We start from the raw sequence: 23828 nt of genomic DNA, 5'->3' as shown, positions 1-23828 counted from the left end.
GGTCTCCGATGCAGCTTGCACTGGTAATTTGCAATAAAATACCATTCTGGCAACATACCACAAACACCTTCCTACTAAATGAAAGCCCAACTTTGTCCCTGGAGCGTACTGTTCAACCTGACACAGCTGCTCTGAACGCGGTCCAAAGGCCCTGCAGAAGGTGGGAGGTACATGGGAAACCCCTGCAGAAGTGTTGGTGAAACAACCTCCTCATTTCCCCCAAATCCTTCAGTTTACAGCCCAGGCACAGCTTCTGCACTGGTGGTTTCACCACACCACAATCACTCGATGGGTTCATTCCCAGCAGATCTTCCCCACCCCACTGAACCGCCTGCCCCAGCCCGACTTGGGACCTTCACCCCCTGGCCCATCCCATCCCAACCCAAAGGATGGGAACGTCTCTCTCGTTGAACCGCATCCAGAGCCTCCCCAGAGCTGAGCTCTGTGAAATGACAAGCTTGGCCAACTGCTGCTGGCCATTTGCCCAGGACCCCCATCGAGCTCAGTGGTTTACACCCGGGGAACAGGAAGCAGGAGCTCCAGACAGAGGTTCAGCTCTTCTGCTTTACCACTTGCTGTGCGTTAGCAATCAATCATTAACCTCCTCCAATCTATCACGAACCTCTGAATACAATATGACAGCTGGATCTCAAGACCAACAATATCCTAACTCACAGGTGTGGTTAAAGAGTAATTTGAATGCATTTCCCTCTCCTCCAAATTACATTACTATCACCAGTTAGCAAAAAACTTATTTCAAATACAGTGCATCCTCCACGTGTGCAATGGGCTGGATTTTCCAAAGGCTGCAGCTGTCATAACCCAGTTCCCAACAATTCAGTTTTTGGGAAGATCTACCTTTACGCTTTTTAACCCCAGAGTATTTCACAAGGTGTACTAAAGGACTGAGATTTTTTTTTTTTAACTTTGAGAGAGATGCGACTTGCCTTCCAAAGCCGTACACTGTACATGGTTACATTTTAAGGTAAAACATGAGCTTCTGAAAATCAGACATGCTAAACCAGACGCTCAAGATCAATACCTGTGTTCAGAAGTGCTGCCCTGCGTGCAAAAGCTTAGATCTCACATGAATACGCTGAAATGTATAGAATGACAGAGGGTTGCTGTTCTGCCATACACGGATGACACTTGACGGTCAGAAATCCTTCCCTGAGAACACCACAGCACCATCCCAGCCAGCAGTAAATCCCCAAATTCTTTGACAAGTAAATACATCCTGTTACCCTGCTTTACAACTTGCAGAAATTAAGGCAAACAATGGTCATGTCATTTACACAAGGTCACAGTGAATCCATGCCAGATTTCTTTTAAAATAGTTGAAAATCCTCCACAAACATCTCCACCATCTCCAGACAGCGAGTTTGAAGGGAGATGAGCTGGGGAATAGCACAAGCCCCACCAAAGGAAAGGAATCCCTGCAGAATTCCTCAGGAATGCAGAAAAACCTTACAACTCTTCCCAATAATTTTTCTACTCTCTTGGTGATTACAAATTTTTATGGAGTTTACATTCCATCTATCATTTTTATAAGCAGAGATCAGAAAAGGATTACGACCGGGGGCTGCAAGCTATTCACACAGGGACCCTGTTTATCTAAGGAAAGAGAGCAGCTCTTCTACTTTAACCATTTATATGGTGTCAGAAACATTACCGTGTGGGACATGTGCTAAGCTGATTTGCTGTCCTACACCAGTAATTTAGGTGGTGCCATCTATATCAGCAGAAGCATCCCTAAATACATAGCAGTCACAAATAACAAGAACACACCCCAAGCGCTGTCATTTTTACACCCAGTTTACATCCAGCTTTTTTTTGAAATGACTATCGATAATGACCTCCCTTTCCCCACCCTGCCGGGAGTGTGCTGGGAGCTGGAAGTGCTCTGACGATAGAGCCCCGTGACCCGCAGACCTCTGGCAGGCATAATTTAGAAAAGTCACAGCGCCTGATCTAAATTCATACTAAAGGTCAAATCATCCCCTGGGGGCTCACTGGGGCCAAAGCTCAGCCTACAAGAACTTGCCTGCCCAAACTGACCAGAAAGGATCTGAAATCCTGCCCACGCTGTTGGATTTAGCGTATCTCAATCACCAGTGCCCACTCCCTTTGGATGAAAGGGTTGGTTATTTAAGATGCGGCTACCACATCTTAACGGTAACAAACAATGATGTTTGAAAAGGTTCCTTTGATCCTCAGCAAACATTACAGCCCTGATATCAGAAATAGTGTAGCTTTTGTTTGGAAGCAATAAGTGGTATCACCTGGCTTCCACCTCCCTTTGAGCTGGAAGGTTAAATGAAAAAAAAAATATTTTTTTTTTAAAAAGGAGCAAGACGTTAAAACACAAAGCAACAAATATCTGTAAATATTCAGTGGCTATAAAATGCAATTGATTCCTTAACACATCTTCTTAAACATCAGGAAGAACAGCGTTTGCTTTAATTTAGAAACTTCTATGTAATAAGAAGAAAGCAGCTGATGAAGGGAAGGAAAAGGGACCTCAGGAGACTTTTTAGAGCAGGAAATGGTTCCAGGTTACGGCAAAAAGGGAGAGTCAGAGATTTAATACTTGTAAGGTCATCATGCAGGCTTTCTAGGGGGTGGATTCTCCACTAGTACTTGCTTGCAGTGTGCCCCGATACCTTTGATGTACTATATAAATTATACAATAACCAAGAGGATTGGGATTTACCAGCCTGATAGGCCTTTACCCTGGTTTAAAAACCACTCCCTCTGTACGGATACTCACATGTTACTTCAAAAAAAAGCTGGCATCCACTCATTTTTCCTACCAGGTGTGTTTTTCATCTCCTGCCTAGTTATTGTCTCTGCAGCTCATATCCTCAGCAAGCACAAAGCCTGTACAGCCCACTGTCGCTCTGACGGGCTGGGCAGCAGCTGCGCTGCCTGCACGGAGCCGGGGAACGGGCACAGGACTCTTCTTTTGTGTTTTGCTGCAAGGTAAGGCACACAGACTAAGCTGCTATAACATCTGGAAACCAGCATTAAAAAGAAAATCTGAACGTGCACATCCATGTCTTTAGTTGATGGGGAGAGGAAGAGTTACTTCAAAACAAAACCCGACAGCCCCAACCTTTAGGCAGGAGCTGCCAGCTTGCGGTAGGTCGGGTCTGGGAGGTGTTCTGCATCCCAGAAAGGTGACCAGCAATCTCCTGAAGTGGCTCTCAACCGCCCTTAGCATGAGTAAATCCAGCACTAGGGATCCTTCCCCAGAAACGAGTCTTCTGTGGGTTGGGGTTCAGCTAACGCCGACGCTCCCGGCGCAGAGCCGGGCTGTGCTGCTGCTCGCTGTAACGGGAGGGTCCCCCGCCAGCTACAACACCCCCCTGAGACGGCGGGGCCGAGGCTTCCCGGGGCACCCTCCCCTCGCTCCCCGCTCCCACCCCTGCAGGTATGAGCACCCACTGAAATCCGCAGCCTCTCCCCACCTCCCCCCAAGCCTATTGCTGTATTTGCAGTCAAAAGCAAGCCTTGGGGACAACCGCAGACGGCTCTGGGAGGCAAAGGTTACAGGTGTGCCCCACGCTCCCTCCTGGGTGAACTCATGTCGGCAGAATGATCTCCAGGCCCCGGGGTGACAGCTTGACGAATGACATGCCCCATCAAGGCTGGCAGCTTCTTTGCCTGGAAGGAGCAGAGGTTCGTGAGCATTTTTCTCCTCTGAAATCATCCCCCTGCCTGACTGCCATTTCTAGCCCCTGTAGCTCATTTTTTCCCCTAACAGTTTTAAAGATAAAGCGTATCAGGAGAAGATCCACTCTCCTTGAGACTGAAGACAGTTGGCACTCGAGGGATCTCCATGCTTCATGGCTGGGATTTTTTTCAGTCACCTCCTGGCAAGACAAGTGGCAAAGGGGATCAGGCACCATCTTCTCACCCCTTTCACAGCTCCGCAACGTGGAGCGATAGGACAGATCCTCAATCCACAGGTCACTCCTGGTTCTTCAGAGCACTGTAGTTAGTGGGTATCTGCTTTGTCTTCTTCCCAGCTTGGACGTGTGCTCTTTTTAGCTCTGAAAAGAAGCCTCAGGAGCTGTTCTGAGGCTGGTGACTTCCCCTTCATTTCCAGAACTGGTGGGGGCAGAAATCAGCAAAGCATAAGCAACTAACTCCAGTCATTCTCTTACTTCAGCCAAAGCAGAGAGATGCTGCTGCCTTACTAAAATACAACACCCTAGAGATCCTTTCTGCTATAGAAGGAGGAGCTCTAATGTCAGCAGGAGGCTCCCCAACATCAGCAGCTACGGATCAAACACCAGAATCAGTTCTTCAGCCCACAGTGCACCTCTATCCTGCGCTGAGTGTAACGCAGAGCCATCACAACACAAGTAACTGCACAGCACCACCAGGCATCCTCACAGTTCCTCACCTGAGTTACCCTGCTTAGTAAAAAAGAATTACAGAAAAAGACAAGCCCATGTAGAAAAATAGCTTGCTTTTTTTTTTTTTTAGATGAAGATGTAAAATAAGAGAGACCGCTAAATTCTTTTTACTAAAGAAAAGTAGACAAGGCAAGAAACACCAAGGAAGAGCCCAGACACCTGAAGCTCCAGGCATCACTTAGATGGTGGTATGGTAGCATGGACACCAAACGGGTGGGAACGGACCGCCTGCAGCTCTCCACCACATCCAGGAAGGGCCAAGGCCCATCCCCCTCTGTTTTGGCAGTTTCCAGTGACATATCCGACCACGGCTCATAAATCTCAGCTAAGCAGGGCATTTCCTTAGGCCCCCGTATCTTTGTTTAATCACTTTCTCTAGACCCTGCTGACTTTCCAGACCTTGCATGCAACAGCTCAGCAGTTCCAGCGAGTGACAGGAATGAACAGGCCGTCCCGACACACCACCCCCCACGGCTCGGGCTGCTGCCGCCTTCGCTCACGCACAAGAAGAAGCATCTGCAACCACCCTGCGAGCTTCAGTAGGGCTGGTTCACAGCAGTGCCCCACACCAAGAGCTGGCCTGGACAAAGGTTTACTGTTAGATATGTCCGCTTGTGCAGTTTAGCATGCATCATCTACCATGCTGACAAAGATTAAATGAGTCATCCTTTAGCAAGTGTTCAGCTGGCCAAGCTCAATCTCGTGGGTATCTTTGACTGTAACTCAAGCTACTTAAATCTGTTCTACATTAGACTCCCGTCAGCCAGAATGGCTTAATTTAAAGCATATGTTGGGGTGTAATTGTGCCTTTCAAAGCGGGCTTGATAAAACCCAAAGGTGCTTGAAAACCCAGTTCGGTACAAATGATTTCTCATGAAAGCCTCCTAAATACGTAAAACAAGCAGTCTGCTCTTCTGAGAGAGCCAGAATCTGACTCAAAATGCACCTCGGTTAGGTCATGTCTCTGATCCTGATCCATGGGAAAAAGTTGGTATTAGTACAAGACACGGTAGCAAAGAGTTTAAATTGTCCATGTCTGGGGACTGCTCCTTGAGTTTTCAGTGAACGCCTGCTATTAAAATCCTTGTGCTGTAAATAGTCCAAAATCAACTATAATTTTAGCCTGTGACTCAAGCAGAATTTTAAAAAAATATTTTAAAAGCAAAACAAAAGATGCTTCACTTTCATTTCTGAGTTACAAACCAGCTGAGTTTGGACTGGGGGAAGGGACACTAATTGACCTACAGAAATAATGAGACAATGGGTTATATTTCACAGAGTTTTAAACACGTTGGTCACGAAACTCCAGAGAATACAATGTCCCACGCATCCTGGCATTTTCCATCATTGGAAGAGTCTAGCATAACATTTAAAAATTAGAGGTTGGTATTTGCATGGGATAATAGTTTAATCTTTTTAACAATGAAACCGCCAGACTGGCGGTGGTGATGAGGATTAGGTAGTAAGATGCATTTTTATAAATGGGGACGATCGGTCGGAGCTGTCATGGGTAGCTTGCATTAGGATTTCCAAAGTAATACCCAGAAGTGAAGGTGTTCATAGGAAACCAGATGCCAAACGCAGCAGTGCTTTGCCTTGCAGCAATTAGCAAACAGGTGACGACTCATTACAAGAGAGTCTCACCACGTGTATATATAGACACACGTATTTTTGCAAACGGAAAAGAAAAAAAACCAAAAACCTCACGAAATAGACTGTTCTAATGACACTTTCAGAAAGCATCTAGTATAGATCTTACGCTTCTCCCAGTCCCACTGGCTACCCTAATTCACGTTGCATAATTATACCAAGGTAAACCCATTAAAAATGATGCCCTGCATGTTAATGAACACCAGACTATGAGCTGATCTACATGCAAAGGGCTTGTATTTGGGCAATAAACTGCATGAGCAGTTGCACCGTGTTTGCCTCTACACTTGCTCCTCCCCTGAGTGAATGTGCTTGGGAGGGGCTGCGCCATGGGCAGCAGTGCCAGGCAAGACACAGCCATCCCAGGATAACGTGGGGAAGCTTTTGGACCCTTGGATTTCTGAACGGTGTCCTTTACACCACCTCCTGGAGCTGGCATGAATTCCCGCGGGCTCCATGAGGTTCGAAGACATCACACTTGTCTGAACGCAAGTTAATCTTTCAGAACACTTCGGGGAAAAATAACCCGCCCCACATATAGTGCAAAATGGGATATTCTCACTTGCCTCCACACCAAACACCGCAGCAAAAACACAGAAACACATGAATAGGGTGAAGTCAGCGTACACAGGCAGGCACTGTCTGTCATCAGCAGAGCAAATGGCCCCTACAATTAAGAGCACAGGCTCTGTCTGGTTTTGGCATCATTCATGTCTAATGGCTGCTGCCATATAATATACAGATGCTCTAGGTGAAATGAAACCTGGAACGCCACGACAATATATCATTTTTATCCCTACCCCTGATGTGAAAGGTATGCTGGTGCTGGAATGCAACAATTTAAATGCTGCTCCCGTCAGTCTTCAAAAGCAGTTGCAGTCAAATTGACCTGCTCAAACTATTTGACTCCATTTGAAAAATTATGAGTAATAAAACTAGTGTTAGCTGATGAGCAGTGGAGACATGTGATGCTGAAACGAATTGGCATGTCACGTCTTGGGGACTTATTTGTATCTCCTCATCCTGCAAGAAGCTGATCCTTATAGTATTTTGATGTATGTGGTCTTGGTTCAGGAGAACAGAGGCAAGTGGAAATAGTGGGGGAAAAAGTGGTGTCTGAGCAAATCTGTGTCTAAACAGTGGGAAATACTGGTGTGGGGGCAGAAAAGAGAACAGTTTTTGTACAGGACAATCAGATCCCTGGGGGACTTGCCCTGATGGGTGACGTGCAGAGCCTCACCTCTTCGGTGGTGGTAGCCAAGGAATTACCATTACACAGGCAAGTGACTTTTCCTTCCCTCACCATTGCCCGGATCAGCCTGGGTGATGCAAGCAGCAGAGAGCACGCTGTGTTCACAGCCACATACACTCCCATCCCCACACACCCCTTTTTTCTACGTGGGAAGCCTGAGGGAGGCCAAACAAAGGGATTTTTCAAATTTCAAGTATGTACTGTAAGTACCACAGCTACAAACAGGATAAAACCAGGAGCCAGGCTCTCTCTCCACTCAAAACCCCACTACTGCAGAGGCACTGCCCGTGACGGTACAGCTGCAAGTTCTTTATCTTTGCAAACAGCATCCTTAGCTCCCCATTCAGCCTGTTACATCTGACACAGGATTTAGTTAACCACATACAGCAAGAACACAGCCCTCTTTGTCAGAGCCCTGCAAGTGTAAAAGACTATTCATGCAATGGGTGGGCATCACTTGAAATTATGACACTAACAAGGGTCAAACACTCCTTGTTTCCCTTCCATTCCTCACGTCAGGCATGTGTAACACAGTGGAAAACCTGCATCTGCCCACCTCCAGGCACTGAGCAGGGCAGTGCCCATAGAACGATGCCAGGGCTGGTCTCCAGACACGGGCAGGCTGGCAGCAGTGGCGAGTGGTCGAGCAGGCTGTGGCTGCGGCTCCCTTTCCCGGCAAGGGACTCCTGTTCATGGCACCAGGAGACTGGGAGAGGGCTACTGGCCCATCAGTCACTCCCAGTACATCTGTCTTGGAAGGTAACTTAACGTATCTGTCCCCAACGCTACGAGACCGGCTGTCACTGGAGCTGGTGCCTTGGGTGTACAAAAGTCTGTGTACGCCTGTGCCTGGCAGTGCCCCTCAAGCACAGAGGAGATGGAGCAATTTGGATCCCTACTACAAGCTGTCACGCAAACTGAAGTTATTTCATCCCACACCTTCCTGTATATGTGACCTCCCTGCTTTTGGGATGGGGCTTGAATCCTTCAGTAACATAAAGCGGGGTTTGATATAAACTCCACCAACCTCCTCTCAACCAACTACATCATGACATCTCGGCCTCTTACCTCAATCTCTGCTCGAAAAATTAATGGATTTGGCCTGCTAGAGTGGCAGCAACTCAAGCAGCAGTTTCTACAAGTGCCTCTGTTGGGGCTGAACCTCAAGACAGCCAAAACCTCACACCCACTTGCGTTCAACCATCAGGCTTATGGGGAAAACCCAACTTATGTTTGCCTGATGTAAGCCCAAGTGGACATGCTGACCCAAAATTTCTGTTCCCTACACCCCCATAGTGGTGTTTTCAAAATCAAAAATTAGGAGTGAGCTTATGTTGTCTTGGGCTGGTAAATGGTCACAGGCTGCCCTGTGTGGGCCGAACTACCGTCATCCCAGGACCTACAACAGCCAGAAGAAATGTGCGTAGGCAGAATTCCCGAGTCCACAACTGGCCTCAAAAATCAGATAATACCATGGGAAAACACAGGGATAACTCCTGGGGGAAGCGATCCTGTATCCCCAACAGCCTTCTTGAGAGGGACTCAAGCTGTTTTCACTGCACATAATGCCATTAGTTTCTGTAAACGTCTAGTTGTTTGAGAGCTGACTACCAAACACACCGCCTTGACCTGAGCAATTAAAAAAAAAAAAGAAAAAAAAATTTCTACCAGCCAACTGTTTAATTATCAAGGGTATGAAGCGCAGTGTGCAACTAATAGAAAAGCTTTAGATTTTCAGAACAAACAAGAACTCTCTGCTCCCTTTATTGGAAAGAATCAGGGTACGTAACAGGACACGAGCACAGTGCCGCCCAGACTTTGGGCTGCGATCGACATGCCACAGGGCTGGGTACACGCTCTCTGCTATGCTCCCAAGGGAAAAAGTGGACTGAACTTTTAAGAATTGGGCAAAATTCCCATTATGGAGAGAATTCCCTTGGTAGGGTTGTACTACCCTGTGACCATAGTTGGCTTTATGTTGTCTCTCTGAGCCCCCTGAGCTGCAGAGGAGAGGTTCTGGTGGTCTGGAAGAGGGCAGTGCTGAGCCCTACCATTTCTGGGGGATCTCACACTCCTCTGGCACTGGAAGCTCTCCAAGAAGATAATGTCTCTGAGTGAAGAACCCAGTAGGCCTGCTGACACAGCATTTCTTTTCAAATCTAACCAGCTGTTCATGGTCCAAAAAAGCATTTCACACTTCCCGGCCCAAACATTTTAAAAATTCCCTCCTCTCCCTGAGTATTCTTTAAGAATCTCAATTTAATTTTCAATAAGTTAATGAACTCTCTTTGTTTTTCATCTGCCTTTTGGTATCAGGATGATATTTGTGCTGTACTTCAAGATTTTCCCTACAGACTTCATGAGTAGAAATGCAGTTTTTTTTAAAAAAAAATACAAGCAGAAAAGGAAGCTGCAAGTAAAACATCTGATATTGCAAGACATGATAAAATCACAGGAGCTGGCAGAACTGGCAAGCTGCCCTCTCCTCCTCCATCCACGGCCCATGTCCTTTTGTGAATTGCCCTTTGTTTGCTGCAGATTCACTCTAGCGGTTTCTCACACCAGAAATTAAACCCTATTTTATCCAAACCTGGCCCAGAGGGCTTTTGGCTCCTAGCCAGGACATACATAGCATTTCTTTTTATTTGCTCTTCCTTTCTCAGTCTCTCTCCCTTCAGGGTCCTGTTATTATTTAAAAAAAAAAAAAAAAAATCCTGGATTTTACTGATAAAAGCACTTACTTTCATGTTGATACATTTGTTTTGTACTGCCTTTGGGGTCATAAGGAAGTACAAATTATTTTGGATTTAAAGGGAGCTGGGAGAAAGCTGAGGAGAAAAAGGATATTATCAAGCATTCTTTTGGTACTGACACACAGGCACTGATATTAGCCTGGTGATGAATCAGGACTGGGGAGGCAAATGGTATTTGGATTAAATGAGATGGCCTGTGATGTGCCTGCAGCTGGCTGAGGGGACAGGCTGTTATCGGCAGGGCCACGCCAAAGGCCGTGCTGCGAGCGTGGTGGGACATCAGGCCCTGTCACAGCTGCTGCTGGGCTGGACGCAGGCAGCACGTTGGGGAACAGGCGTCCCAGACTGGGTGTATGGCAGTCCAGCGACTCGGCCAGGGCTGTGTCTCCTGAGCCCACAACAACACACGCTGCCATTTCCCTTAGTGCCATAGCTTTAAAACTACAGGATAAAGAGCACCCCACAAGCTGGTCCCAGCACAAGCCTTGCATTCCAGGAGGGAGACAGATGCCTGACACCAGGGACGGTCACTCTGGACCATGCCTCTGCCAGGTGTACTTGCCTGCATCTGGCACACACGTGCAGCCAGTCTGAGCCAGACTTCTTGTCCTACCTAGACGTGTTCATGCTGCAAGCTGCTTCCCACAGGGCTGCTCCTCTCCTGCTGCAGAACGCCGGTTTCTTGGCTTTGATCCCAGCGAAATTCTAGGCTGCTGCTGCATGCCACCACCTTCCCAGAGGCAGGCATAGAGTCCTTTGCTATTTTGCTGCTGCCCTGAGAGTTAAGAAAGCATCAGGTGAAGAATCTCTAAATGAAGAGTGTGTGAGCAAAGCTAAACTTGCCCTCCCAGCTGGGTGTAAATCTAAGTGGCTTCACAGTGGGATGGAAATCTGCATCTGAGAGCCAACGAGTTCCGCCTCTCTTTCGAGTGTAGAGGTCTGAGATCAGAGGTCTTTCTGGTGCACAGGTCACAGATGCTGCCACCTTCCTAACTCCCAAAATTTGGGGAATGCAGTGCCAGTGGAGTCATGAGCATCCCAGAAGTCACTCACTGTCCCCTTCACACCGACCCATGCAAGCATCTGTGCTCCTCAAGGAGTCTTTCTGGCTCTGGTTGCTCTTAGGTACCCCAAGACATAGGGTGACATTTCTGATGGGGAGAATGAACAGAATCAATTGGGGAAATATTAGTGGATTGTAGGACAAGAAAGATTTTCTTTCAGACTTACAGGTCTTCCTTCCCATCCTCTTATCTGCTTAGTTCCTTCTTCATATCTACTTACCGTTTCCACCTTCAGGTTCTCTTCCCTGATCCCAGAGATTTGACTGTGTGCAGGCTGCTTCCAACAGATAAGTAGTTCCTACCTAACCCTAACTTAGCCCGTTTCCTTCCTTCTCTCCTGCCTGTGAGACGAGACCTTGTGCAATTATCTGGTTGCTCCCCCCTAAGGGCTGGCTGTACCACCTTGCCTTTGTCTGATAAGACCTGCACCCTGTCAGCATTTGCTGCAAAGCATGGAAAAAATAGCTACATCTGCAAAGACCTCGAGCAGACTAGAGAACAGTATCTTTATCCAAATGTGGAGTCAATTGTCTTTTAAAATCAATTTCAACTGAAATAAGATCCATTACTCCCTTGTTCCCTCTCCAAAAATCAGCTGTAATCACAGGGCACTCTCAGTCTCGCAAAGGCTGGAGACCAGAATGTGCCTCTGACACGAGTACTGGGCAATTTACCACAGGAGATTACACCCAGGGAGGGTGCTCATGTGATTAGGATTTAACAGTCAATTAAATAACACCGACATTTCTAACAAAGAAGCTAGGATTAAGGAAGGACTCCAAAATGACTCCTTTTCCTTCCCGACTCCGATGCCAACCTTGGGAATCTCCCTGTTATTAACCCAGATGTTCAATTAAAGCCAACCGGAACAAATAAAATTGCTTCTGCGATGTCACTACCATGGGAATCAGACGGTCAGGCCTGCCCTGGAGGCAGGCAGGCTGTTAGGAAAGCATGTGTAGGAAGCTGTCCCTGTGCCTTGGACTTTATCAAAAGGATTCCAGCCATGTGTTCAGTGCGAGTGATTATGCTGTGGCTGCTCAGGTTGTTTCTAATGAGCAGACAGGGAAGTACTACTTCTTTTCAAGATTAACCACTGCCAGACAGTGCAGATGAATGCGGCGCAGCTGGTTAGAAAGTACACACTCAGCTGTGATTGTCCCCGCGTTTACAAAGAACACGTGGCAGTGCAGTGCTTGCACAGTGATCTGAATGTCTGGGCCCCACATAGCGTATAAATACACAAAACCGCTCCCTTCCCAATCTCTTCCAGCAGGCAGCAGTACCTCCCTCCAGATCTCAGCACAGATTTCCTTGAAATTGCCCCCAAGTCATGATGACTGAGAAGTGTCTCGTCAGCTGCTCGCTCCTTTCCTCATCCACTGCTGCCTGAATGTGTCCCTTGCTCCTGCATTTACCCTGCTCTATCCCTCCTTACAAGCAGGGCAGGCCAGGATGGGGAATCAGCAGACCCACTCCAGATGCTCAGCAGATCTCCTGTTCTGGTGGCATCAGCTCCAGTTTTGAGGCTTCCCTGCTCTTTACCTCTCTCTACCACGCCACTCTGCCTCTCTTCACATCTCACCTTTTGTTCTCTGGTCTGGTCCATTTTCCCTCCTTTCTCAACCACGAGAGAGGGTTGCATCCAGCTGTAAAACATCTCATCCGCCTGGTGCAATGCATTTCAAAACAGTGCAGGAAGAAATGCCTCTGTCCATACTGACGCTTCCGTACCGTGTGATGCTGTGTTGGGATGGTTTTTCAAGCAAGATCACAGGCTCAGCACTTCGGTAGGCAGCTCGTTTCTGGACAGTAAGAAGAGCTTGCTGCCCAACCTGTATTCACCTTTCACTAAACATAAAACATTTCCATCTGCTCCTCTCTTTCAATGACCTTTTACAAAAGGAAAAAAATATGATTGCGCCACTCTCCTCCCATTTTATCAATTTCTTCCCCTAAATGCTGCTCCCCAGAGCTGCTGGTTGGGAATACCACTTTGCAGCATGTCATCCCTGGTGCCAGAGCTGTTCCAGCACTGAGTGTCAGCATACAGATACTATTTTACTTAGGCACAAACCAGCCTGTGTAGAACTTACCTGGATATATAGAAGGACACAGCTTTTGTGACCTAAGTTTCCTCACCACAGAAGTCAGGGAGGCCACGCTGCACACCTCTGAAGGTAGCCAAGATCCTGAACCTTTTCATATAGCAGAAGGAACAACCTTCCCCTCTCCATGCCCCTCCGCTTACACTGCAAGCTGCGGTAGAGATTTGACACATCGCCTTGGCTGACACCAAGTTTCACAGGTTCATACCTCTCTCTCCACTTTGTGGGGCGAGTCCAGAGTCTTGTTTTACAGGATCATAGAAAATGTCAGAGCTATTCCCAGCATCCTATTCCAGACAATTCAACCCAGCAGTGTATGATACGGTGTTTTCCTAAAAGAGTATTTTATGAGGTCACTTCATCATCTAGTCCTTGTTCTGCGAGGTCATTCAAAAGTTATGACAGTGGAGGCAAAATCCCCTTATGCTCTTTTCGGCATATTGGAAACTACAGAACTCTTTGCTGGAAGAGCCAAAGCATAGCTGAAATAAACCCACAGATTTCCCCCTAATAGAGTTGCTGGAATAATAGCAAGGTCACGACTCCCTCTTGCTCCTCATAATTGTTGCCGTACTTCCCTAAAAGGCATGGCTGACCACAATACAAAATATTTTTTCCATGTAGCAGGAATGAGTTGAGAAATCACTTGGAGCACATGACAGCCAGCCTAACACTGTACTCGGGACCAATTACTTGACGGGGATGCTCATCTTCTCACATCTACATCATTCTTTAACAGCAAATCCATAGTTTTCCATAACAAAGCTGTGGGTTTTTTTTGTTTTGTTTTTTTTTTTTTTCAAGAAGTAAACATGAATTTTCTCCCAAAGGTCTGCCTTGTTTTTATTAAGCCATAGTACCTCAAAACAAATTCTTGAGGCAAAAGCGGAGTTAAGATACATAGATTATCATGGTGTGGTCTTGTGTCCTTCTCCTCAAGTAATCTTCATCCCCCAAGGTGCAGGGTAGCTCTGCAAACGCAGTGATGACACCAGAAGGGTGACAGCGACGTGGCGAAGGCGACGCTATCGGTGTGTTTGTGCTTCAAGAAGCGTGGGGCTATTGGGTGTCTAATTACAAGTCCCAGGAGAGACCCTGGCACTCTGTTTTAACAAAGACTTTTCATATTCCAATTTTGGATTAGAAAATCAGATCCCAAAGCCGACATTTAAACAACCTCCAGACTTTGGGAATGCTGTTTTTTGGCCAATATATGTTGTTTTACTCATTAGTCCATTTTTCAGCCGCCTGAGTGACAGCCAAACCATAATTTGGGGCTGTTTATTGGAACAGTAACCTGTTCTGCTCCTTCTCCCTAAGGCCACACAGACATTCAGATCTAGCATCCCCACAAACATTTCCCAGGAAATAGTGACTTTGGGGAACCTAAAGGACAGAATGGATGTCGTTGATCAGAACAAGCAGCTGTAGATCCCTTGAGGCAACACACAACACAGAACGGGATGCTGGCTGACACTCTGTTTAGATTGGGTGGATTTATGAGCTTCTCTGATAACAACTGTTATCTGGAGCTAGAATCAGTTGCCACCACCTTTGCCGGAATTTCTCTTGGTCTGTTCTGTTCCCAGCTCTGAGCACTTCTGGGGAGTGTTCCATGTAGCTTTGTGTTTTGCAGATTCAGGAAGATGGCAATCTAAACCTGATGGTATCTTGTGCATTTGTATTAAAGGCTCCACTGACCTCAGAGAAATCTTTAGACTGGGCCAGAGGAGTAGGAGCAAACACGGCAGGTACAGCTGTGAGCCCTGGGGTAGCAGGGATCAGTCCTTTGTGCCATTCATAGCTACTGGTAGAAGGAATGGCTGGCTGAGAACAGGCTCCCCATGAGCACAGCTGTTTGCATTTTGGAGTTGCCACATACCAGAGGCATTATCTCAAGCTGCAGAGTGCTATAAATCAGAGTCACTCTTTCCACCAGTCAACTTTGATATGATCCTCCCTCTCATTACCTACTACTTAAAACTCTCAGATGGTCCTAACCTCATAAATGGTACTAGATTCAAAAAGAGAAAAAAAAAAAAAAAAAGATACCTGGATTATTTATTTGCATGTCCAGAAAACCGGTGATGTAAAATTTCCCTGCTGAATAGAGGATAAAATCAGAAGTTAAAATGGTAAATTAAGACACCTGCCTCTGGCTCAACTCTACTGACCTTACCGCAGATCTTCAAAGTATATTCCTCGTATAACAGTTATTTAAAGAACTCCTCATATTGCGTTTTCTGAGCACTCCTTCCTCGGATGGATTCAAAGCTTCCTACTTTTTTAATCACATTTATTTTAGAGATGGGTAAATTCTAGCATAGGATGTAGCAGTCAACAGGTCTTGCTCAAAAAGAAATGTCACTGTCAGAAGTAGAAACTAGGTCTCCTGAGCCTTGGCCCCAGTGCTCTAGTTTTTCTGAATGCCTGTGATGCACACTTCTGGGGAAGCATGCCAGGAACAGCTCTCTGCTCAGTAGAAACAAACAGCACTTTTTTTTCTTTCTTTTTTTTTTTTTTTAAAGGCACTGAAATCAGTGAAGGTTGAGTAACAGAACAGACATGAGCCACAAGATATCTGACGAAGTGACATAGTTTGAGATTTTGACATAACCGCATGGAAAGCTGTTATACATACATGTGTGTGATGCCTGAATATTTAGAGTTTGCAGGGAATTAAGACTGACTACAGTGAGTCAGCACTGGTTCCAACTGAGGCAAGGCTTAATACTGCTGTCAGGATAGTCTTAAACCAGCTTGAAAAAGAAAACCCACAGAGATACGTGACAAAATACATTTTGGAAAATAAAAAAAAAATCTGCATGTGGGGCCTTAAGACCAAACCAGGTCTGACACCTACCATTCAGTAGCCAAGATCAGAAATGAACACTGGCCACACTGCCACCTGTCCCACACCTGCAAAGCCTCCCGTTCCCTAGACAAGTGCAGCATTTGGGAGAAGGTCAGAAAAATATTATAAAATCACCTCCCTTTACCCTGAAAAGGTTTATGCCTAACATGGTCACACTTGTATCACTTGGCAAGAAAGTGACTGCCAAGACATCAATTCTCTCTGTGATCAAAAGACCCAAAGCTTGGCACCGTTATCTTCTGCAGGAGGATGCAGGCTCTCCAAAGGCAGTGCTGTGTCAAGATGTGCTGGGTTTCCAGAAATATGAGCTCTGTGCTACAGAGATCAAGCTCCCTCTCAGGTAATATACTTTGCAGCCTGAAAGCTGCTTCCTTAATCTGCCTTTTTGTAGCTCGCATTTTAATCAGCACCATCTGGGATTAGCTTCCTTTTATTTACTTATTTTTGGGTACAGGCAATCTTAGATTCTCAGATTATGGTCAGCCCGCCTGGAAATTCTTCCAAGTTTGAGATTGCCAGCTAATGTACTGAACTCTGGGATGATGGTTCCAGGCGCTTGAGGGCAGACACAAGACAGCAGCAAAAGTGACCCATCATCAGACACCGAACTCAACTGCAGTGCCGACTTTTTAAGGTCGTTATTTCCTCAGCACAGCTGGCTCGTGGGCTGTACAGTCACAGATCCGGCTCGTGCGCTTGGCTGAGTGATCCGGCACAAATGACCCCATTTTCCCAGGAATGCAGAGGGAGTTTGCTGCGAGCATGGCTCCATTGGTCAGAACAGAAATCAGGCATGTAAATCCCTTTCTTTTAGCACCAATCTAGTCAAGGGCAGAATTAAATCCCCAACCTTTCTAGCCCTTGTAAAGGAAAGAACTGAATGAACCAGGGACAAGCTACAAGTAATGATCTCTGCCACCTCCCCAGTGCACTACTCAATTTATTTTGAAGTGCTATTTTTATTCAGCCTCAGACATTTGAAACACTTTGCCTAGAGCATGAACTATTATATTTCCCAGCTCAATGAGCAACCCATACAGAGTTGTGCTAAACACTTTCTGAAAATGCTGTTTTGTGAAATAAAACACTCAGTATCTTAGAGTTTTTGCTCAACCTTACTTACCTGACAGGCACGGCAACTGGGCAACAATCTGAGTAACTTCACATCAGGATGCCTTTTGGTATGCATCGATGGATGGATCAAGGTGATTCTCAGGACTCTGGTGCCCTACAAAAGCAGTGAAAAGATTATTGTATTTAGAGCCAAATAAGCAACAGCTTAATTTTGATGTATGTGGGGTGTCCTAGCACACAGTTTATAATCAGCTCATCCAAATGTAAAGCGTGACTTTTACTTCCATTCCTGCAATAATCTCCAGTCAACACCCAGCAAGCCTGGCCTCCCTGCACAAGGATCGTCCTCCATCCTCTCAGAAGAACATCTGCTGTGGGTTAACAGATAATATATGTACAGCTCTGGGGCTCCCAAGATCTGCATTTTAATCCTGGCGCTATCAGATGCCTGACCCATGACCATACCTCACATCTGGAGCGCCATCGCTTTCCCAGGTGTGAGACGTGGATAATTATACGTGTCTCCATAAAGCCACAGGAGAAACACAACACTAAAACAAGGCATTGTTTGGTGAAGCTCATCACCAGTTGTAGCACCACAAGTTTTTATTTTCACCACCTTTTGATGGGGAGGAGAGCTGTGCCGCCTCATGCCGGACCCGGCCATCTCCAGCCCACCACAGGGCACAGCGGGGCTCCTCAGCAACGCGGCGGGGAAAACACGTGTGAGAACGGGTGAAATAGGTGAGGTAAAAATAATAATTGTGAGAGACAGCCCCGTGAGCACTGGGGCCGGGGGAGGACAGGCAGCTCCAGGCACCAGAGTGGGTGTTGCCCTGAAGCTGAGCCTGAGAAAAGAGGGTGGAAGGGGTTTCTCACCATCCAACTCCTTTTTAATAAGCAGTAAATTAATTTTCCCATTTTGACCCATGACGGTAATTGCTAAGTGATCTCCCTGCCTTCACCCATGAGCTTTTTCATCTTATTTTCTGTCCTGTCGAGGAGGGGGAGCAAGGGAGTGGCTGGGTGGGCGCCTGGCAGCCGGCCATGGTCAACCCGCCCCAGGACTGCAAAAACCAGCTAAGGCTCTGCTCCCAAACTCAGGGTCCCGCATCCTCAGCGCAAGAGGCATGTGTCTGCTTTTCTTCACAGTCCCAGTCTAGTAGAAAGAAACCACAGAACAGGATTTATTAACAGACTAAAGCTTGGGTATGCACACTGCAGAATGCTTGGTTCAGCCTGGCCACGTTTGTTTTACTCACTATTGGTTATCTGAGAATAGATGTTAAATAATACCTTTTTCATAACAAGACATTAAATAAACAATCCCACATTGACCTTAATTGTTCTTAATTCTTAAAATCTCAATACCCGCAGTTCCCAATGAGGATTTAGTCAAGGAGAACTCCTGTCTGATATTAAACAATAGTGTATTTCCCAGCAGGAAAAAATGCCTAATTAGTTTTCTATGGTTTTTTCCATGGCTGATTAGTCCAACATACATATGGGGAAGCTGCCTCCCCTGGGATGCCTCAACACAAACGGTCATCAACGAGTTCACTAAAAATCAAAACCTCCCTTAACTTGTTGAAAGTAATATTTGCAGCAGAGGTGTTTTTATCTCTGTGTTACCACCGCGAATGACAGCAATTGAACAAAACAGATGGGAATAGACAGCTCTCCCTAACATCCAACTGAAAGACAAAATTGCTGCCAAATCTAGTGTAACAGCTTAGCTCAGTCCTCTAGGTAGGCTTTCACTGCACGCTTCAGGAAAATAAACTACACCCCTCGCAAGCTGTCCCAGCTGCCTTTCTGTAGGGAGCACTGGTGAGACAGCCCCCGCTCCGCACTCCTCGGGAGCTTGAGCCAGGAAGCAGATGGCAGCAGTCATGGATATACTGGAAGGCAAAAGACACTCTTGGCTTCTTTTATGCCTCCTGTGAGTCACAGTGCTCCTTTCTCTGCAGTGAAGCACAAGTGATGCCAAGGAAGCAAGTTGCCTCTTGCTTTCTCCCAGCCTTGGCAGCGTTTTGCCTCTTTGGCACCTCGCGAGCAAGGGTGATGTTATCAGAGCTGCTAATTCTGTACCCGCAGCAACTGGAGATGCTGTGGCCTCCTCCTAACCCTGGACCTCTGACCACAACACACTTACAGCTGAGATTGACTAAAGCAGCCTTTCAACACCAGGTAGTTCATCAAAAGAATGTCAAGGCTTAAAAGAAAAATCAGTATTATGAGACATCTACAAGCTCCTACCAAAAAAACCCCAGGTGTTTTAATAAGCAGATAGGCTCTTGTCTGAGTAGCAAAATTTTGGCCAAAGACACAAAAATAGCCCCAGTTAAATCAGATGTCTTTAGGATGTCACTGCCAAGTCCTCGTAAGTAACAGAAAAGAATTTCACGACTTGGTGCAATGTAACCATGTAAGGGCAACTCTGTCCATCTTGTACAGTACAAGTACAGTTCATTCCCTTTCATGGCTCTAGAAGATCTGAACTATTCCTGTCCGAGGAAAACAAAGAACATTTTACACCACAATACTAGAAAATGCAACTCAAATTTGATTTTAAAGGGACACATGTCCTCCCTTGTTAGGATTCCGCAGAAATTGTTACGAGATCTCGTGTGCTATGCAATCTCGCTAGTGAAGATGGTGTGAAGGCCAGGAAGCCTTTAGCACAGCACTACTCCACTTCCAACTGAACTAGGTTTTAGGATATGGCACCACAACATTCCCTAAGCTTATTTTGACGATTCATGAAAAAGTGATTTGTTTCGATCTTTTTTTAAAAAGTCTGAAAAACAAAGGGCAACCATCAGTATTGCAAAGCAGAGAAAGCTTTACATCACGACATAATTCTTAAAAAATTAATCAATACACAAGTGTAAATTTGGTATAGCTGTATGCTAAGAGAGTTTCACTGCTTAAAAAGACATCTGAGAGACCTCAAATTCATCTTGAACTTTTAAGCTGTCAGTTCACTTTGCCTTACAGAGGAATTCCACTGAAATCCACATGGATGAACAGAGTCCCAGGGGATTAGAATCAAGTCAACAATATTTAAACTCTTTGGTAAACTAGTCATTTATCAGCAGTAAACAGTTACTGGTTTTATTTAAAGTTCTGCCCTAATGCCAAGGCAGAAGCAGCTAATTTAAGATATGTCAGAAAGTAACATCAAGTCCAATTAAAACTTATCTCCTTTTACTGTGTACAAAGGAGAGTAATGAGGATTGGACATAAGCCAAGCTGAAATCTCTCCAGTTTGGAGACTGTATTTGTCTTTCCAGAAAGTGTTTTTGGAGATTTATCTGCTGGAAAAATGAATTATTTCCAGGAGAATCACAACTAAGAGTGTTGTTGTCGTCCTGTCCCCCCCCCCCACTTTTCTTTTTAATACATCTTTTATGGTTCACTTAGGTGTCAGAAGAAAATAGGTCAAAAATAAAGTGTGGGTTATTTTTTTTTTTTTCTGCATGTGGTATTTGAAAGGTATCTCTCTTGCGCGCTTTCTGTATTATTAAGTTCAACAAGAAGCTTTTTTTTTTTTAAATCTGAGTTCCCTCTTACTTGAAACATCCAGGAGTTTATCTGTTAAAAGTTCTATCAGCTTGGAGGACAACTAGTAAATTGAAACATTATCAGTGGGAAGACAAAATGTGCAAAGATGTTTTAGTTTATAGCTCTGCTAAAAAGGAACAACAGCCTGTCCTTTTTGGCCTTCTCTGCTGAAACAAAGGTTTAGTTACGTACTTCACTGTATCTATACAGTAGCTTACACTTGAAATCCTAATTCACTTTATGATTTAAAAAAAAAGTGATTCAAACTAAAAACCACACCACGCCGCAACTACACATTAACATGGCCTGATTTTGCTATGTTTAGATTCAACAGATATCCATGGCATCTTGCAAAGAAATCTGCTGCATTGTGACATGCCTGAGAAGCAAGAAAAATACAGATAAGGAGAAACACTTGGGTAGTTCGGTCATTCTCCTTAGTTCAGAGGCAACAGCATCCCTCTTCCAGGCTCTCCTGAGAGAAGCCAGAAGCTTACGCTTCCCACTCCCACATGCAGCCAGAGTAACTCGCAAACAAGTCAGAAATAAGCCACATGGTAACCGGCTCCACATGGAGACAGCTGACAGCATAAACAGCAAAGCGTCACCAGTTTCTATCGCTTGAAGAAACTTTGTGAGAGGGCCCATGCAGAGATGTAAGGACAACTGCAAACATCATCCTAGAGATCACCACACCCGGGTGAACACGGCATGATCTGGATATAACCTTGCGCGGTAATTCTTGAGAACGCACGACCTGAAGGACAGCTTGTAGCTGTAGATATTATGGAACTGGTAAAATGCAGGTGACAAGGTAAGTTTTCACTACCAGTCATATCACACTAGCATATTTTAAAACTACCAAAACCATATATGACATTCTATTTTAAGAAACATCAACTGACAAATAAAAGTACCGTATGCAAACAAAAGCAGCACCTGGAAGAAAGGATATAGCCTTTTCTTGTATGTCTCCTGCAAAACAAGAATCTGAGACATTATACCACTAGAAAAGGCACCATGCTTTTAAGTCCTTGGGGAATTAGCCAAAGGAAATGAGAAATCTCTTTTCCCAATGGAGGTGCTAATGATTTTAACACAAAAATAAAGCGTCTGCTCTTCTCTGAACACCTGTTCTGTCCCCTTTCTCATACCCGTATCTTAGAGCCAGCAGTCGCTTCTAACTTAGCACTTACCCCAGGTCTGTGTCTCAATTTCTGCACAGTATAGGAAAATATCGCGGAGAGCTTTTGCAATTTAATCCAGTGCTTAATGCTGTTAAGACGTAACAAGGTCAGAACGCTGCTGCAAGCAGTGGCCCTCTAGAACGACACGCGAGATCCCAACGGTTCTTTAGTGCAGCTGCAGCACCGTGAGCACTTCCCAGATGCCATACCAAACCCACATGTGAAGAGTTGATGGAAGAAAAAAAAAAAAAAACAGGCCACAAAACAATGTATTTCTGGTGTCTTTTGGCACACACAGCAGAAGCAAGTTCAGAGGTGTCAGCATATAGTACTCTAAGGTCAGGATGACTGTAATTATTTTTTTTTTTAAACATCTCAGTTTGACAGTGTTTCTATGATCTCAGCCCTGCAGAAAAATCAACTTTATTTCTAATCCAGCATCTGAAGTCAATGCCTGACGATAACTCAGCAAAGCTTGTGGTTTGAGTATCAGTGTAGTCTGAGCCAAGAAATATTTTTCTTTCCCCGTAACTGCTTCAGAAGCTTTACATTATCAGAAAACCAAGCAGTTCACATTAAAACTAAAACACCTGATGTACAACAGGTATAATCTTGAAGCAATTCTTTCAATCTACATCATAAAACCTTGTGTGTGTGTGTTAGACCAGAAGCGCGAAGTGACGGACATTAGCCAGAGCCAGGGAACTGACAGATAAGAGAGGCAGTATCAGCAGATGTAGTATCATTCAAACTGCTTGCATCCTGCCTTGGTTCTGCTAGTAAGATAGATAAAGAAAATATCACATCAGCAGGTAGAAAGTCTATCTAGCTATTAAAGGGCTACTAAGTAATTTATGAACATATTGCCAAATATTCAGTTATTTCTCCTTTAACTATTTCCCTGCTTTTCAACATTAAGGTCTTATATAAGAGTAAAAAAGCAATCATGGCAATCAATCTGTTAGCACACCAAGAAGTATTTCTGCTAAGACAGTTTTCCATGACTACTTCACTTAAAGACTGTGTCAACAGAACAAATACTGTGAGCCTCTATCAGCAGAAAAAGCAATAAACTTTGATATCACAACCAAAAGAATTCCCTCAGTTTTGTCAGTGAAATGCAGCAAGCTAAATTAGATTGCTACACTGCAAAACGTTTCATTACAGAACAAAACCAGAGCTGAGCTACAGTTGCAAAACTTACTAAATCTGGAAAAGAAAGATGATAGTGAACAAAAGAGTGAAACGTGAAGTGAGCGGAAAAATCAAGAATTTCCAAGCTGATTTGTTTTAAGAATTAATATTCAGAATCTGTGTATCTTCTAAAGACACACATTTCCAAGTCTTTTAAGACTCACTGTAATAAATCCACCAATGTTTCTGACTTGAACAAAAGACACAGCACAATATAGGTTTGAACTGTTTATTTTACATCAGATGTTCCATACCGGAGTTTCTTCACTTAGAAGTTCCTAGAAGAAAATGAAACAAACACTGTTACAAACTAGTTTGCTTCAGCAGCTCAAATAAATATTTTTGACCAAGTGTGTAATCACCGCATAAATACGGCGTATACACTTTAATCCTAAAAGCTGGATTTGGGAATGGAAGTTACACTGCAAGAGTTAGAGGGTAAGATAAACATACATACTTGGAAACAATTCCATCATTTTTTGCCAGACGCAGAATAGAGTCATCTGATTCACCCTTTAAAAAAAAAAAAAAATAAAATTTTGAAGTGACCAAATAATTTCTGATACACATTAAAAAGGAAAGCAGCTGCTGTATTTAATGCTGGTAGTGAAATGCACAACGCCTTCCACAGATCACTACGTTTTACAGGCAAAGATTAGGGTTTTCAAAACAAGCTATTA

The 23828-nt window shown here is 44.9% G+C and overlaps 1 protein-coding gene across 1 annotated transcript in view; it reads right to left on the bottom strand.

Moving 5' to 3' along the window:
* Window positions 1-17346, bottom strand: part of LAMA5 (laminin subunit alpha 5) — a 119376-nt gene extending 102030 nt beyond the window's left edge. Inside the window, exon 1 of the mRNA XM_026862303.1 lies at window positions 17250-17346. Within this exon, the coding sequence (XP_026718104.1) occupies window positions 17250-17315 (66 nt within the window). The 5' untranslated portion in view covers window positions 17316-17346. The remainder of the gene's footprint in view (window positions 1-17249) is intronic.
* Between the last annotated feature and the right edge of the window lie 6482 nt (window positions 17347-23828).

This window comes from Athene cunicularia (genome assembly GCF_003259725.1).
Source record: "Athene cunicularia isolate RWA chromosome 20 unlocalized genomic scaffold, athCun1 chr20_part1, whole genome shotgun sequence".
In the NCBI taxonomy this organism is placed as follows: Eukaryota; Metazoa; Chordata; class Aves; order Strigiformes; family Strigidae; genus Athene; species Athene cunicularia.
The sequence above is the reverse complement of the archived record's forward strand: the minus strand, read 5'-3'. Positions and strand labels throughout refer to the sequence as shown.